The sequence below is a fragment of the Siniperca chuatsi genome, linkage group LG14 (assembly GCF_020085105.1).
Source record: "Siniperca chuatsi isolate FFG_IHB_CAS linkage group LG14, ASM2008510v1, whole genome shotgun sequence".
Taxonomy (NCBI): Eukaryota; Metazoa; Chordata; class Actinopteri; order Centrarchiformes; family Sinipercidae; genus Siniperca; species Siniperca chuatsi.
In genome coordinates, this window is record NC_058055.1 from 19,471,754 (window position 1) to 19,488,019 (window position 16,266).

At 40.2% G+C, this 16,266-nt stretch overlaps 1 protein-coding gene across 3 annotated transcripts in view; it reads right to left on the minus strand.

Annotated features, from left to right (window-relative positions):
• The window catches only part of dpysl3 (dihydropyrimidinase like 3), a 45,279-nt gene that overhangs the window by 7,772 nt on the left and 21,241 nt on the right, over window positions 1-16,266 (minus strand). For all 3 annotated transcript variants that reach the window (XM_044222941.1, XM_044222940.1, XM_044222942.1), the window contains exons 3-11: window positions 15,879-16,063; window positions 14,004-14,168; window positions 13,171-13,232; window positions 11,756-11,836; window positions 7,923-7,991; window positions 6,522-6,642; window positions 4,897-5,053; window positions 3,987-4,128; window positions 2,852-3,022 (exon numbers count right to left, since the gene is read on the minus strand). In XM_044222941.1, coding sequence (XP_044078876.1) covers window positions 2,852-3,022; window positions 3,987-4,128; window positions 4,897-5,053; window positions 6,522-6,642; window positions 7,923-7,991; window positions 11,756-11,836; window positions 13,171-13,232; window positions 14,004-14,168; window positions 15,879-16,063 — 1,153 coding nt within the window. The remainder of the gene's footprint in view (window positions 1-2,851; window positions 3,023-3,986; window positions 4,129-4,896; window positions 5,054-6,521; window positions 6,643-7,922; window positions 7,992-11,755; window positions 11,837-13,170; window positions 13,233-14,003; window positions 14,169-15,878; window positions 16,064-16,266) is intronic.

Consider the following 16,266-nt stretch of genomic DNA (forward strand, 5'->3'; position numbering starts at 1 on the left):
TAATCACACTCTCCTTCTCCCATTCTTCATCATTCATCACCTTGTTTCTTACACTTGTCTGTTTGGCATGTACAAACAGCTGCCATCATCCAGCTGGATTTAAATGCATCCGTAGTACTTCTCACTCTCTTTCCCTTCCTCTCACTCTCTACCTCGTTCTCTCGCTCTCTTCACATTGCTCTTTCTAGTTGTCTGTCTCCTACATTCATTTATCCATCCGTTTTTCATCCTGTCTTTCTCTCACTCATCCATTCTTGCTTGATTCATGTAATCCCTTGCATTTTGTCAACCTTGTGCACTATTCATCCTCCTCCAATTTCCCTTGTGCCAACTTTCTTTTCTCGACATGTTTGTGATCTGTGATGGTCCCCCTCCCCTCACTCCATTGTTGTTCATTTCCTCTGCACACGGCCCTGTTTTCTGCTGCCGTCCAAATTCAGGCCAGAACAGGACATAACTAAGACTTACTGCATGCCAAACATGATGTCATGACTAAGCCGAGTGTGTCTCAGAGTGTGTGTGTGTTGATGCCTGTTCTTGTCTATGTGTCAGAATATCCTTACGTGCATCTATGTATTTTTTGGTTGACAACAACAAGCAATCCAGACCAGATGTGGGCTTACTGATAACAAACTAAGACACAGCACAGTCTAAGTTATATTTACTCTACAGGGGAAGACATTCCCCAACAAAGTGTGCTGGTAAACAGGTCCGCTCCTGTTTGGCCTGGCATCAAACCATCCATTAAGGTAGATTTATTGGAACTGGGAGCTGCCGTGCTCTGGTCTTCTGCTCTCTTCTGTTATTTTATCTGGAAGGACAACCAGCAGGAAATGAAAGGGTGACATCATTATGTAAGAACCCACGGATCCTCAGTGGATGTACTCCACATTTGGAGAGGCATATTATTAGTCCAGTTCTCTTAGTCTCTTTCCATTCCTCCATCTGGAGACAGAGCAATTCTTTCCCTCCTACTAAACAACCGCCATTAGGCCTTTACGCAAGGCAAATAAAAATCTACCAATCTACTTCACCATTTCTAAGACCAGCCTACATACATTGTTAGTAAATGCATTCTTCCCTCACTCATGTATTTGTGCATAGGCAGGATTTGTGCTAGGCTGGTAAAGCCTTCATTTCCTGTGTGGACACTTCCTCTGCTGCAGAGAGGCCTGTTCTGGATCCTCTAATGTCTGCATAATGGTAGAAACCCCATTACTCACATGTGCCAGGTGTACTGTACACACAGTGTTTATGTAAAACATGTGTGTGAGTAAGAGAGAATGTGTGTGTCTTTGTGCGGTCCTTGTCTTACACCCTCAGAGGGAGGACAAAAAACATCTGCAATGGGATAATACAGTTTCACGTTTCTAATGTAGTTTCACTTGTTTAACTCTGACTATTGGTCCAGACTTTCAATAAAGAAAATCCCCTGTTGGAACTGTTAGTGCAAAACTATATCTTATCACACATGTAACACAGCGAGACAGACCTTGAAAAAAAAGTAACACTACAGTAGGATTCATTTAATTCACTATGATGTACTTTGTAAAGGAAAGCAGCAATAGCAGGCAATAGCTTCTTTGTTACTCATTTTGTTAAATTGTGATCAGGTCAATACATTTTTCCAAATATTAATATATGAAAATTGAGAAGTCTTCCAGCTGCAATTCATGGTAGTTGATTACAAAGGATGAGTATGGAGTAAATGGCGGTCATGCTTCACTACCAGTTCTGATTCAGATTGAATGTTGAGTGAGATGTTTCCCATGAAATCAAATGTCTTTTGACCAATGCTGTTTTAGATGAGTTGTTTTCCTACATGCAATGCATGCAGATGTTCCAAATCACCGGGGTTTGTAAAAGTATTTGAAATATTAGTATTTACTGTTACATAATCCTGTGTAATGAATGACATTCTTTGAACCCACTATGGTTGTCCAATCATGAAAATTTTTGGATGATCTGTTCAAGTGAATGTGATATAGAGGAAGGAAATGCCTCTTGATTATACAGCACATAGACTCCCTGTTGATTAGCTGTACAGGGCTTTTTGGAAAATGTTTGCATCACTGACAGAACTGACAGTTTGTTGCATTTGGATAAACTCATGTATTTTAATAATCCATATTTTTCCAAATCATTACTTCGGTCATTGCTGAGGGTTTTTGGATTTAGTGAGGCTCAACTGTACATTGAGAGCTGGTCATGTGGCGAGTACAGTGTGAGTCGTATTAGTAGTGAACATCCACTGAGACTTCATTTCCGTTCAGAGGAACTGAGAGCTCTCTGGAAGCTGCTCAAAAATGTGCTCTCTCTTCCTAACCCGCTCTCTCTCTTTTTCTCTCTCTATCTCTTGCACACACACACACACACACACACACACAAACACACACAGAGACACACACACACACACAGACGTAGAAACATATCTCACATCTCTTTACTTTTCCCTAAAAATCAGATCCCTTTTTAACAGTATTTTTTAATCTCTCCCTTTTTCCCCTAACTGTCTCATAATGTTTCTTTCACCCCAGCTATTATATTTAGCCAATCACATTTCTGCACAAGAGAACATATGGATTGATGCCACCAGGAATCAACAAGAAAAAGTCCCCTCAATGTTGGTGTACTTCCCTCTGCATTCATCCACTCTAGCCAAGTAAGATTGACTGAGAGGGTGTGAAACAATATAGTTTCACTAGTTTAAATGTTGAGCTTTTTGTTAAAATTATTCCCAGCTCTACTGAACAGTAGAGTGAAAGGACAATTCCATAAGCTGTGAGCTGAATTTAACCTAAACTTGAAACAAATCCAAGTAAGAACTTTGACCAGTGCATACCGTACGTACCGAGTTGTGTGTCTTGGCAGTGATGGTGCGGATGGAGTCTGTGTCCCAGATGACCAGGTCGGCATCAGAGCCCACAGCGATCCGACCCTTACGAGGGTACAGGTTCAAGATCTTAGCTGCATTGGTGCTGGTGACTGCCACAAACATGTTCTCATCCATCTTACCAGTAGTCTGGGAGGGAAACAGGGAATAGTAAGCATTTGTCAGAAAAGGGTGACTGGTTACTTGTTAGGATTGTACCCTTTTCACCTCGTATGCAAATCATTTTGCTTCTACATATAGATTGATTAGCTCTATGGACATATGGACCTCTATCTTTGGTTTCTTGCCAAGAGTTAGAGAAGATCCATACCATTTTCATGTCTGTGTGTTACGTATGGTGCTGTCGTCAGGAGGCGATAAGTTTATTAGCATAAAGACTGGAAATGGGGGAAATAGCTACCCTGGCTCCATAAAAAAAATTTAAAAACTAGGCCTACCAGCACCTCACATAGCTGTATTGAGCCCGAGTTTGGTGTGAGTTTAGGTTTTAAGTAACTTCCCACAAGGAAAAAGATTCAGTTTAATGTTTAAAAAGCCCTTTTTACAGGCAGCACAGCACTCCACAGCTGTCTAAAGCTACATGCCCTGTGTCTGTTAGCAGTACACTGATGCAGTGATAACGAGAGAGAAGGAAGGGAAAAAATGAGGGCAGTGTGCTGTATCCAAGGGTGAAGGAAAGGACAGATGTGGAGATAGAAAAGGAAAGGATAAAGCAAGACAGTGACAACAAGAAAGTGAAATAAAGCTGAGGAGAGGAGGGAGGGAAAGAGAGAGTAATAGCTGAGCTAAATTGTGAAAGCCAGATAAAAGAAGGGAGAAAGAGAACAAGAGCATCCTTATGAAAATAAAAAATAAAAATAGAAACCGCAGGGAAGATTTGACAGCTCAAACTGAGCATCACAGAACAGAGACTGGAGATGGTTTAAAATAAAGCTAAGGCTTAGACAAATTATGATTTTTTTCTTAGAGAGCAAGATGAAACTAAAAGTCTAAAATAAACCTTCATATCCATCTTTTATTATCCGTTTGCTTCTTGTCCTTCTCCTTCTAAAGTTTAAAAATGGAGGAAGAAAGATACTAAAGTAGTCCTCACCACAGCTTTATCCCAGATGAGGGTCATCCTCTCCTCCACTCCGTTGACACCCTCTGGGATCTGAGTGAAGTCATCCTTGCCGATGGCCTTCTGGGACACACTGAAGGTACAGTGCGCACTGCCAGTCACACTCAGGTCTCCACTGGGAAACAAAGAAACATGAAAATACAGAGTTAAGATGGAATTATACCAGCACACCACAATCAAGTAAAGTTCTGCAATCACATAGAAAGATGTTTACTTTAGCAGGAGAGGCACAACAAAACAGAACAAGGACTGTGAGTGATTTAAATATGCCTTGTGCCAGAGTTTGTTACTCCAGTATAAACCGTTACTAATGTTTCCTGTTTCCATATGACACTTTAACTCACTTACCAAATGAAGTCAGCCAGAACTTAACTAATTTTAACATCATAAACTGTAACTTTAACGTTTCATGCATTCATTTAACTAAATGCAGTTTACTAATTTTTCAGTCAAAGGTCATCTTTGCACCACTATATATAGAAAACAGGTGCATAGAAGGACACATAAATAGTGCCAAAGTCAAATATTAGCTCCTGCACACTGTCAACACTTATTACGTATGGTAACCATGGAGCTAATCTAATCTTGTTATTCATCTGTGTCTATAGAACTTGCAGAATCGTTTTCCTTAAATGTAGTTCCCTAACAAGCCGAGTGTGGTTTGGATAGGAATTTATTTAGTATGAGATGAGTGACTACACCGTTTAGATGTACTGTATCCTGTCTTGCCTTGTGTTGTGTTATCTATGCACACTACAGTAATATCAGATAATATAACATTGTGTTGAATACTTAAGAAAAATGTGTTGCATCACCTATCAGCCAAGCACGAGATGACAAACAGGTCAACGACCTAACCAGAGGGAGGTGCAGTGATACGTACCTGGACAGCAGTGTGTTCAGATAGTCTGGAGTGGTGGGATCAGGGCTGAGAGGAGGTGATGTTACAAAAGAAGCAGCCTTGGCCCAATTCTTGCTCCAGTAATGCGTCCCATCAGTCCCCAGGCTGGCCGTGATTGGCTCCCCAAACACAACATTTCCTGGGAAAGAAATAACAGTAAAAATCTGTTAAAGTATCAAATGTACAGTGCATTGAATTGATTTATTTTAGTGATTCTTGGCATTTTCAGTATCACGAGTTGCATCAATCAAGCCTGATTAATTTGTCAGCAGTTTAATCTTAGTAAAAGCTTTGGTAATTCATCTGAGTGTTTGCAGGAGAGGAACCATGCCTAATCTGTGCCAGACATCAGCCGTGGCAATGTACAAATTTCACTTAAGTCCAATAGTAGTTGAGCTTGTTCGTCCATGCATGATGAGTCAGGGTTTGATTCCTGTCACTACCACCCTTCTGCTCTTGTGTTCCTTCATGGTCCTTTGCACTCACACCTCACTGTTTGATGTTCTTTCTGGTTTAAATGTAAAGGCTTGGGAATAGATCCAAACAAAGGTGTCAAACCCATTAGGCCCCTAATATGTGTACATGACTGCAAGAAGAAGTCCTTCTGAGGTCAGCACTCTGCCTGTTGAAACCTCATGTGGCCTTTCACCAAAGACGTCCAAACACTCATTCTTCTTCTCTGCTCTCTCCCGTTTTCCCATTCCAAATATACAAAAATTGTATATTTCACAATCCATTACAGTCAGGGAGCCCCTCTGTTCATCTCTGCTCTTTCCTGGGACTGTGAGGAATGGTCTGTGTGACTGCTGAACCACAGAAAAGACCTAAATGACAAAGCTGAAAATTCCTCTGAGAATAGCATCCTTTTTCATTAAGTCAAGCAGAGTACAGAGTCTGCGTGCATCAGCAGCTTCAGGAAAGACAGTAAAATCATCTTATAAGGGCATAGGTGCAGTGATACTGGTATGTGCATTCCAAATGTCAAATATTCAGGACGAAAAAATGTGCAGCAAAGTAGTCATTTCAAAAATTGTTTAAAAGGCAAGTCTCTTGTTTCTTTGTACTGATTTGAGTACCAAAATTTCACAAAAATTAAGCTAAATGATGAAAGATGAAATCAACATCGTGATTTGTCTCATTTTAGTGAGCAACTATGTAGACATGATGCAAAGATAGCCTTTACTCTACTACTACTTTACTCTAATACACAATGTGCTAAGGCGTCACAATCTCCACAAAATAAAGTGGTCAATGCCCAGAGATGAAACTAAAAAATGTGATAAATCTCAAGCAATATACTGTATTTGAACTAAGGGTTTTTCTGTCAAAGATAAGATATACTCCTTTTAATCCTTATTGTACAATCTGCCGTTGGTGATGCTGTTATTCACATGGTGGGAGGGAAGATTCTTTCCTGTAAAATAAAACCTGTAATTGTTGCTGGAGCATACAACACACTACCATGTACCTTGTCTTTAGGTGTACAGGCAGTATCATTTCAGACTTCATCACTTCGTTTTTTTTAATGAGCCTAAAGCTCATTGGACATAAACACATAGTTGTACATATTCTGCGTTGTGCAGTGAAGGCTAAATGCTGCTCTTTACCTTTTTTCCGGGCCTGTGAGATGATGTCAGCGGCACTCTTGCTCATGACCCGGGTCACATAGAGAGGACAGTTGGTTTGGCTGGCGATGGTGATGGCACGAAACACCGCCTCTGCCTCCAGCTACAGAAGGGACAGGACATTATGGTTGACTTGGAAATGTTTTTCCCATTAGGATTTTCTCAAATAAACTTCAAGTATCTTAACCACAGCAAATGATGTATTTTTGTAGCTGTATTATTTGAATAATTCATTTTGAACCAAAATGACAAGTGGAAGCTTATAATTTTAACATCATAAACTGGTGAGATTTATTCAGTTACACTGAGTTAGGGTAGTTTAAATGTATGATACGAGCAAATAAATGCTAAGATAAACTTTAGAGAGGTCAGACGAGAGAGATTTTCCTAAATGGAAGACTTATATGGAAGAAATACTCACAATACAGTGCATAATATGCATTAAAAGCAAACATCTCCAGACACATTTTGGAGGCCCATGTCCACGTTGGAGAGCACTTGGCATTTTATTTTGATTATTAAATTCTTAAAATGTCCATTTCTATATTTCCATGTCTGTGAATGTCAGCGAGCAAGAACAACAAACGCCTTTCAATAGGAAATTGTAAAAAAGTTGCCAGTAGAAAGCCAAGCATGCCTCCAGTTGTGACGACTGTCTCCTATGTGTGGTATGTAGTTTGTAAGGTGACGCAAACACTTAGCTGATTATTGTGTTCTAGTCCACAAGCTCAACCTGGGTCCAATAACCAATAAATTAAAACCAAACAGGACACCAGACACTGATAAAACACTAATCCAACTTGAGGTCTGCTCAATTAAATTATGTTTACCAGGCTTTTCATTCTTAAGACTCCACTTAACTGCATGACACTAAGACTGGTGGGACAACTTCATTCCACTGCACCAGTGGAGTGGAAAATCCCAGTCAATAAAGGCAGAGAAGTTGCTGAGTTGAGAGCATGGCTTTCATTTAGCTGTTTGTTGAAGAAACATTAGCAGTAACAATTGGGGGAACCGGAGAATTTTCACCCAACGCCTCTAATGTGTCTGAAACCACATGTGTGTAACAAGAACAATGTCTGATGACCAGTCCAAGAACGTCACCGTGGACAATGTGAGTGTGTGTATGTATGTGTGGCCATGTTTGCACTGCTGTTTGTGCTTTTTTTTTATTTGAACTTTATTTAATCAGGATGGTGTTTTGAGATTAAAATCTCATTTTCTAGAATCCTGGCCAAAATGGCAGCACATTTATACTACACATACCAACACAGAGCTCACATTCACTGAAGGAAAACATAAAAAGAAATGTTAAAATGTTTATGACTATGTGCTTAACATTATGTAATTAGTGTATAGGTATATGTATAGTGAGTGTTGTACCTCTTCTGGCCTGCTCAGCACATGCCCCTCTGGTCCAGTAATACCCATCTGCAGCATGCGGGCCTGCTCCTGTTGAACAAACACGCAAAAAGTAGGCTATTAGCTGCTTAGCTCATATGCAGGATTATTTTTGGTGTTCAATGGTTTCAGTGATCGGGCTGATGCAAGGTTTTTGTCACACACCAAAATGATATTCTGTTTCTGCTTCTTTCTGCCTGTGTGAAGGATATGAGCAGAAGTTTTGTCATATGGGTCAGGCCACACACAGAGGACTGTGGGAATCCATGGGCTGTTGAGGGTCTTTGTATACATGTAGAACTACCTCCCAAAAATTCTGCCTGCACTTTTGTGTAAATGTAGCGAAGATCCCTGCATGGAGACACTAGGACATAGTGTCTCTGTGATGTCACCATGGATGCCTTATGATGACATGCTTCCCCAAAAGGAACTTCTTTTTAAGCGTTAAAGGAAAATTTAATGCAGGTATTTTTCAACCTGAGTTTTATTCTCATAATTTGACCATTTTGACTTTGGGTCATGCTAATTTTGTTGTCGTAGGGATACAGGAAAAGTGGACTCAGGTAAAACTATGCATATAGCCTCCTAAAGCTTTCCAAATAAACCTCAGCTTTAATAAATCATCATCACTAGGTCTGCTGACTGTAAACCTAGTTTTTGCATGTTTGTCACACTTAAATGCTTCAGATCATCAAACAAATTTAAATATTAGTCAAAGATAACACAAGTAAACACAAAATGCCGTTTTTAAATGAAGGTTGTTATTATTAAGGGAAAACAAAATCCAAACCTACATGGCCCTGTGTGAAAAAGTGATTGCCCCCTAAACCTAATAACTGGTTGGGCCACCCTTAGCAGCAACAACTGCAATCAAGCATTTGCAATAACTTGCAATGAGTCTTTTACAGTGCTGTGGAGGAATTTTGGCCCACTCTTATCAAAACAAAGTACAAAGTGCTTCACAATAAGAGAAATAAAATACCACAAAAGCAATCAAATAAACAGCCAGTTCAGGTAAAATCAGGATATGCTTTCAGATAAAAATGTGTTTTGAGACGAGACTTAAACGAAGACACTGACTCAGACAACCTAATTTCTTCGGGCAAGTTGTTCCAGAGCTTCAGTGCCCTGATAGCAAAAGCTCTGTCCCCCCACTCATCTTTGCAGAATTGTTGTAATTCAGCCACATTGGAGGGTTTTCGAGCATAAACTGCCTTTTTAAGGTCATGCCACAGCATCTCAATAGGATTCAGGTCAGGACTTTAACAAGGCCACTCCAAAGTCATTTTGTTCTTCTTCAGCCATTCAGAGGTGGACTTGCTGGTGTGTTTTGGATCATTGTGCTGTTGCAGAACCCAAGTTCGCTTCAGCTTGAGGTCATGAACAGATGGCCGGGCATTCTCCTTCAGGAGTTTTTGGTAGAAAGCAGATTTCGTGGTTCCATTTATCACAGCAAGTCTTCCAGGTCCTAAAGCAGCAAAACAGCCCCAGACCATCACACTACCACCACCATATTTTACTGTTGTTAAGATGTTCTTTTTCTGAAATGCAGTGTTACTTTTACGCCAAATGTAATGGCACACACACCTTCCAAAATGTTCAACTTTTGTCTCATCAGTCCACAGAGTATTTTCCCAAAAGTCTTGGGGATCATCAAGATGTTTTCTGGCAAAAATGAGACGAGCCTTAATGTTCTTTTTGCTCAGCAGTGGTTTTCGTCTTGAAACTCTGCCATGCATGCCATTTTTGCAGGTCTTTTTCTTATGGTGGAGTCATGAACACTGACCTTAACTGAGGCAAGTGAGGCCTGCAGTTCTTTGGATGTCGTTGTGGGGTCTTTTGTGACCTCTTGGATGAGTCGTCGCTGCGCTCTTGGGGTAATTTTGGTCGGCCAGCCACTCCTGGGAAGGTTCACCACTGTTCCATGTTTTCGCCATTTGTGGATAATGGCTCTCACTGTGGTTCGCTGGAGTCCCAAAGCTTTAAAAATGGCTTTATAACCTTTTCCAGACTGATAGATCTCAATTACTTTCTTTTTCATTTGTTCCTGAATTTCTTTGGATCTCAGCATGATGTCTAGCTTTTGAAGATCTTTTGGTCTACTTCACTTTGTCGGGCAGGTCCTATTTAAGTAATTTCTTGATTGAGAACAGGTGTGGCAGTAATCAGGCCTGGGTGTGGCTAGAGAAATTGAACTCAGGTGTGCTTAACCACAGTTAAGTTATGTTTTAACAGGTGGGACAATCACTATTTCACACAGGGCCATGTAGGTTTGGATTTTGTTTTCCCTTAATAATAACAACCTTTATTTAAAAACTGCATTTTGTGTTTACTTGTGTTATCTTTGACTAATATTTAAATTTGTTTGATAATCTGAAACATTTAAGTGTGACAAACATGCAAAAAAAATAAGAAATCAGGAAGGGGGCAAACACTTTTTCACACCACTGTATATGTGTTCTCCCTCCACCACTCAGCCAATCCTTTACAAAGGTGGAGGGAGAACACATGGAGGCTGAAGTAATCTCCACCCGTATATGTTTTTATTTGTAGTTTATATAACACCAAAAAGCAGTTCAGGCTGGTTTTGGTGATGTGAAAAATAAAACCTATAAACAAAAATAAACTTTTCAGACAAACTACAGTACAGTACAATATAGGTTGTTTAGGGTACATTAAAAAAAGATTATTCCCTGAAACAATGAAAAAACCCCTCTGTACTCTTCTCAACATGGCACAGTCTGAGTTACCTCTACTAGAAAGCCCATTGGATGCTCTCACGTCCTTTTTGACTGTTTGGACCCATGACCAGCAGGTTATATGGATTTTGTTAGCAGGTTAGCATGCTATATCCACTGTGCTTGTATGTGCTTACATAACTCAGCCACAGAGGCCAGGGCTACACAGCAATAAAAGCCTTTCAGGGTATTTTTGTAATACCTATGTTGGCCTCTGTTGAGTTAAACGATTAGTAATAAATGTTTGTTAATGTTAATGTATGAAGATTAACAGGCACCTAGTTTGGTTAACATTAGCTGGCAAGTTATCCCGGAAGTGGATGCCTATACAGGTAGATACCATAGCTAATCCATGGGGTTAATTGTTGTTTACTTTTAGTTCTGACTCAGAGACAAGTGTTTATTTGGAAAGCTTTAGGAGGCTTGCGCTGCTTGCCCCCTTTGCCTGACTCCATGTTTCCAAAATCTCTATAGAGGAGGAAGTAAGTAAAAAGTTACATAGTCAAGCCGTTCTGACACATAGTCAGAATGGTTTCACAGTTATGAAAATAAGACCCAGGTTGAAAAATATTGGAATTTCCCTTTAATATATTGCTGATGGAAAATGTTTTGCAAAATTGCTACCAAGACCCACAAATTCACTTATGAGATGTAAACTTTGTGAGAAGAAAGGTTAAAAGTCAGAGTTTTCCTCAAGCGAGCATCTAGTGGTCATAAGAGGAACTGCAGCTTTAGACACTTCGGCAATGGTTTCAGCACGTATCCATGGTGGTTGTCACTTGGTGTATACTACACCCACACATTACTGTCCTATAGGAAACACATCCTTCCTGTCATCAGTGACAGTGTGTTTAGTCTGTAGGTATTGGAGATGCACTGTGATAAAGCTCGACTAGAAAGCTGAACTGAAGTGAACTAAACTGAAACAAATCCTACTAAACTAAAACAGATCACAGAGTTGGACTCGAGACAAGTAATTAAAGACAGGGTAGTAAAGAATATGAGTCAGTGGAGAAATGGGCAGAAAAAGAAATGTTCAAGAGCTGTATCAGTCAGTTTATTTGTCTTTATTTTTACCTCAGCGATGATCTCGCCATTTTCAGCATGGACCTGAGCGATGCCGCCCCTCTCTGCCAAGAAGGTAAAGACATCATAGAGCTGGAGGAGAAAGACACAGAAACGGTGAAATTACAGTGGCACTGTTTTTATATTTAAAATCCTGCCTGGCTGTTTACACAAGAATCAGACACTCCTTTTTATCCTAGGGGTCACTCTGAAGCCACAATTTAAAAGAGGCCCACAATTTACATGATGTCTACCACGACGCACTGCAATTATTGTGTGTGGTCTCCAGAAATGGTTAAACTCATGTGGGATGAGCTGCAGTTGTTATGTTGTTGCGCTACAGTTCCTTAGTGAGCTGCATGACATCAGTTTTTCAAGCTGGACTATTTCAGTTGCCTCATGCGCTCCTCTGACTGACCAAATTAGCTACGACTGCATGAGAAACATGAAGAGTTCAGCCTCACACCGTCTGCACTTACACTTTTTTGCATTTGCCAGCTAGACTTACAGTATGAACTCACACTATATATCACAGGCTGCAGGTTCCATAAGGACAGAGTATTTTAAAGGGAGAACGCTTTTCTAAGACTTTAAACTAAGTTGGAAATCTTGAGTATTATAGTGCCCATGCCAACTAAAGGACATAATTTACTCACTTTTTCAGATGCTGCATCACTGCTTAGAGCCAAGCCATTGCCATGTTTTCATGCTTTTTGACTATTTAGTTTCTCAGCAAGTCAACAGTGATTGATTATATTGATCACAATTTGTTCTTATTGGATTGCTTAAATAAGATAATGATATTTAAATTGCACACTGAGTGAAACCAAGATAATACCACCCCATGGTTTGGATTTAACTTCTACTGAAGATGTTAGAGGATAGGTTCCCACTTTTTAAGTATGTCTTAAAAAACACTCATATGAACATTGAAAGAGTTTTTGGTTGCTGGCCGTAAGGAGATCCCTTCCTAACGCGATTCCAATGTAAGTGCTGGGGGACAACAGCCACAGTGCTCATTCCATGCAAATTAATATGTTAATATTAGGCCTTTAGTAGTCTGACATAGCAAAATCAAGTGTTACAGTTACAAGTTAGTCTTTTTAGTACAAAAATTCCAACTTTGTATCGCCACTGACACAGTTTCCTTGCTGAGCTGCAGTGGAATGATATTAACACAAAAAGGAAATTTTGTACTAAAAAGATTTTGGAAGTCACCCATTTGATTTGAAGCCACATATTAGCTTGTGCATTCATTCACAAAGGGAGAACTGTGGATTTTGTCCCCCATCTCTTCACTGCCAGTATGGAGAGAAAGAAAAATTACAGTGAGCATGTACATATGGCATGTAAGCATTGTTTTAACACAGACTTGAAAAAATGTGAACCTATCCTTTATAGTGAGCACTAAGTTAAAGTTATTGTACCTCACTGTTGCTCATCTGGTAATAGTCCTTGTAAGCCATGTAGACCTGGAACGAGTTCACGCCTGTAACAAAGGAATACAACATAAAGAAGAAAGCATATGAAAAATGGTACTTAAACCCCCCTAAAAAAGTTCAAAGGTGGATATAAAAATGAACTTGTAACCAGGATGTGGGTAGTCATGTTAAGGTGTGATTTGAGTCTAATTTTGCAACATTATCTGATTTTTGAATGGAATAGCTTTTTTGTCTGCCAAAATACTGTAAAATGTCTTTTATTCATCAGTTACACAGTTTGTATTTGTCTCTCTCTCCAACATATCATTCAGTTACATTTCGCAATAGTTAAACTATATTCATATTTGTATTGATTTTTTACTGTTGTATGTTATCATCACCTGTTATATATAAATACTTATAACTACTGCAACTACAGAACCAACTTTTGAACAACAATAAAAAAGGGAAGCGTTTTGTCATATTTAGCTTTCTAGCTTTATGTTCATGCGTTCTCCAATTAGAAGTGGCAACTTGGAAAACTATACACAATCACTGCCTTAGGTAGATGGATTGTACTTATATAGCCTTTCTGACTACTCAAAGCGCTTCAACTACATATCTCATTCACCCCATTCACACACATTCATACACTGATGGCAGAACTGCTCATCAAAGTAACTAGTCATTCACACACCAAAGGCACAGCCCTCAGGAGCAATTTGGGATTCAGTGTCTTGCCCAAGGACACTTCAACATGTAGGCAGGGGGAAGCCGCTCTACCACTAAGCCACAGTCGCCCTCCAGGGCAGATGTTATGTTACACCATCACGGCCTACCTTTCTCCTTGATGAGGTTATCCACCTCCTGCTTTACGCTGTCATTCCAGTGGGTGATGTCCACGTGGAAGGAGTAGTCGCAGCAGGCCTTCTCATCGGCCCACTGCCTCCACTGGTCATAGGCCTCCATCAGGCTGCTACCGGGCTCTGGGATCACATGGTCCACTGGAGGAGATGGATGGTAGAGGAGAGAGGACAGAGGGATGAGGGGAGGATGAAAGGAGGAGAAGAGACGTTTGCAAAGAGGAAAGATGGTAGGTGAAATCAAATGGATAGGCAGACAAAGAAGTGAGTGGTGTAGGGACAGTCACACATAGAGAGATGAAGACAGGGTGATGTCAGGATTTGTCTGCTGGTGTTTCTACTTTCTCCCTGTATAGTCTATCTTGCATAATCAGCTGTCTGTCTGAGTTCCTGCAGTGCTCAGCCAGTGGGGAACAACCTTGTCAGATGTCACATTACATTTTGAACATCTTTGTCTGGGTATGGGTGTCCTTGATGAATTTAGGGGCCACTTCAACTGTGGATATCTTCAGACTTTTGTTTTTGGTTACGTAACCACGATCAATCTTTCAGGTTTGAGTTTGGCACACAAGGGCAGTGGATTTTTCACAATGGGTCCACCCATTCTAAAAATGTATTCAGTAGTGCAGTAAGGTGCTTTTGGTGAATGGCATGTAACATATGGGAGTTCTTGTGTTACAGCATTTAGTGTATCTATACACTCAGTGAAGTGTATACACATAATATTGCCGGTAAGATTTAGCTAAAATGTCAGAATAGCCCCACAAAAGCAAAGCATCCCTGCTTTAACACAATTCTACACATAAATTCATATTAATCACTAAAAAAATAAGTATTATGCTCAAGCACATAAAATTACAAATATAACAAAATACATAGACTAGGTTTCTAATGTGTTAATTTGCATGATTTACTGTATATATTCAAAAGCAGAGAGTACATGTTTGCCTTTGTGCCTGTAAGTAACATTGTGAATATCTTTTGTGTCTGTTTTCACTGAAATTATTCATGAACAGTAAATCCTCATCGTACACAACAGTATCACTGTGCACAATATCCCGGTCCATCTTACTCAGCTGTAATACAATAAGTCCGCCTGCTGGCTCACCACCTGACTGGCTTCTTTATCTCATTAAAGATGACCCAAGCTGCTTATCTGGTCTTTGCATGTTAATAGGATAGAGCTGGAAATGGCAGTCACAAAAAAAACATTGCTGTTTATTATGTCAGCCATCTGAACTTCTTTTTTGTTCACGTCACACAAACACAACATCATCTGTTAGTAGAGACAGACATATACAGTATGCCATACACACAGGCAGATACAAACCACAGTACATGTTTTCACTTTCTCTCTCACACATCACCCACTAGAAATATAATCCCTCTATGAATGGACCCCATGAAGAGAGCTTACTATAGTAGCACGCCTGTTAGTGAATGTTTCTGTTTAAACACAGAGCCACACTGGCAGACAAACAGCCAGCTCAAAAGAAGTTAATGGTATTAATGAGACTGTGGTATCTACCAGCTGCTGGCTGTGATAGCTTCTGGTCTCTCAGCTACATGAAGCACACATATAAACCCATAATGTACAAAGAGACAGACACTGGTGTTGTGTTTCCGTGGGAGTAGTGCTTCACTTTATGCCCCCCTTCCCGACCCAACACCCTTACACTCAATCTTTTGTATGGTCCTCTTTTGGAGAGGTGCCCAAACACAGACCATCCCTTTCTCTTTTCCTCTGTTGGGGTCTTGGCCCTCCTTCCCCTCCTTTTTCCCCCTCTTTTTAGCTTTAGTCTGTCTGAAACGCAACTTTATTGAGTGGATGACCTTTCCTACAGCCCTTACCGATCATGGTTGTGCCCCCGGCAAGAGCAGCCTTTGATCCCTGAGCGAAGTCGTCCACAGTTGTGGTTCCACGGTACGGCATCTGGAAGTGGGTGTGAATGTCAATGCCACCGGGGATCACCATCTTCCCATTGGCCTCGATGGTCTTCACCCCACCGGGCACGATCAGGTTGTCGCCGATCTGCCTGTCGAGGGCAGATGATTTTGTTATTATTGTATGATCATATGATGTAGCATCAACAATAGATGTTTAGACAGCAGAAAATATTTTTTTCTTTTTCCTGGGCCTATTTTTCCTTTTGCTATGCAATGACAATGAACTGAATCTGAATCAGAGATGTCACTACATTCAAATTACACTAATATATTTTCAAGTAAATTAAGATAA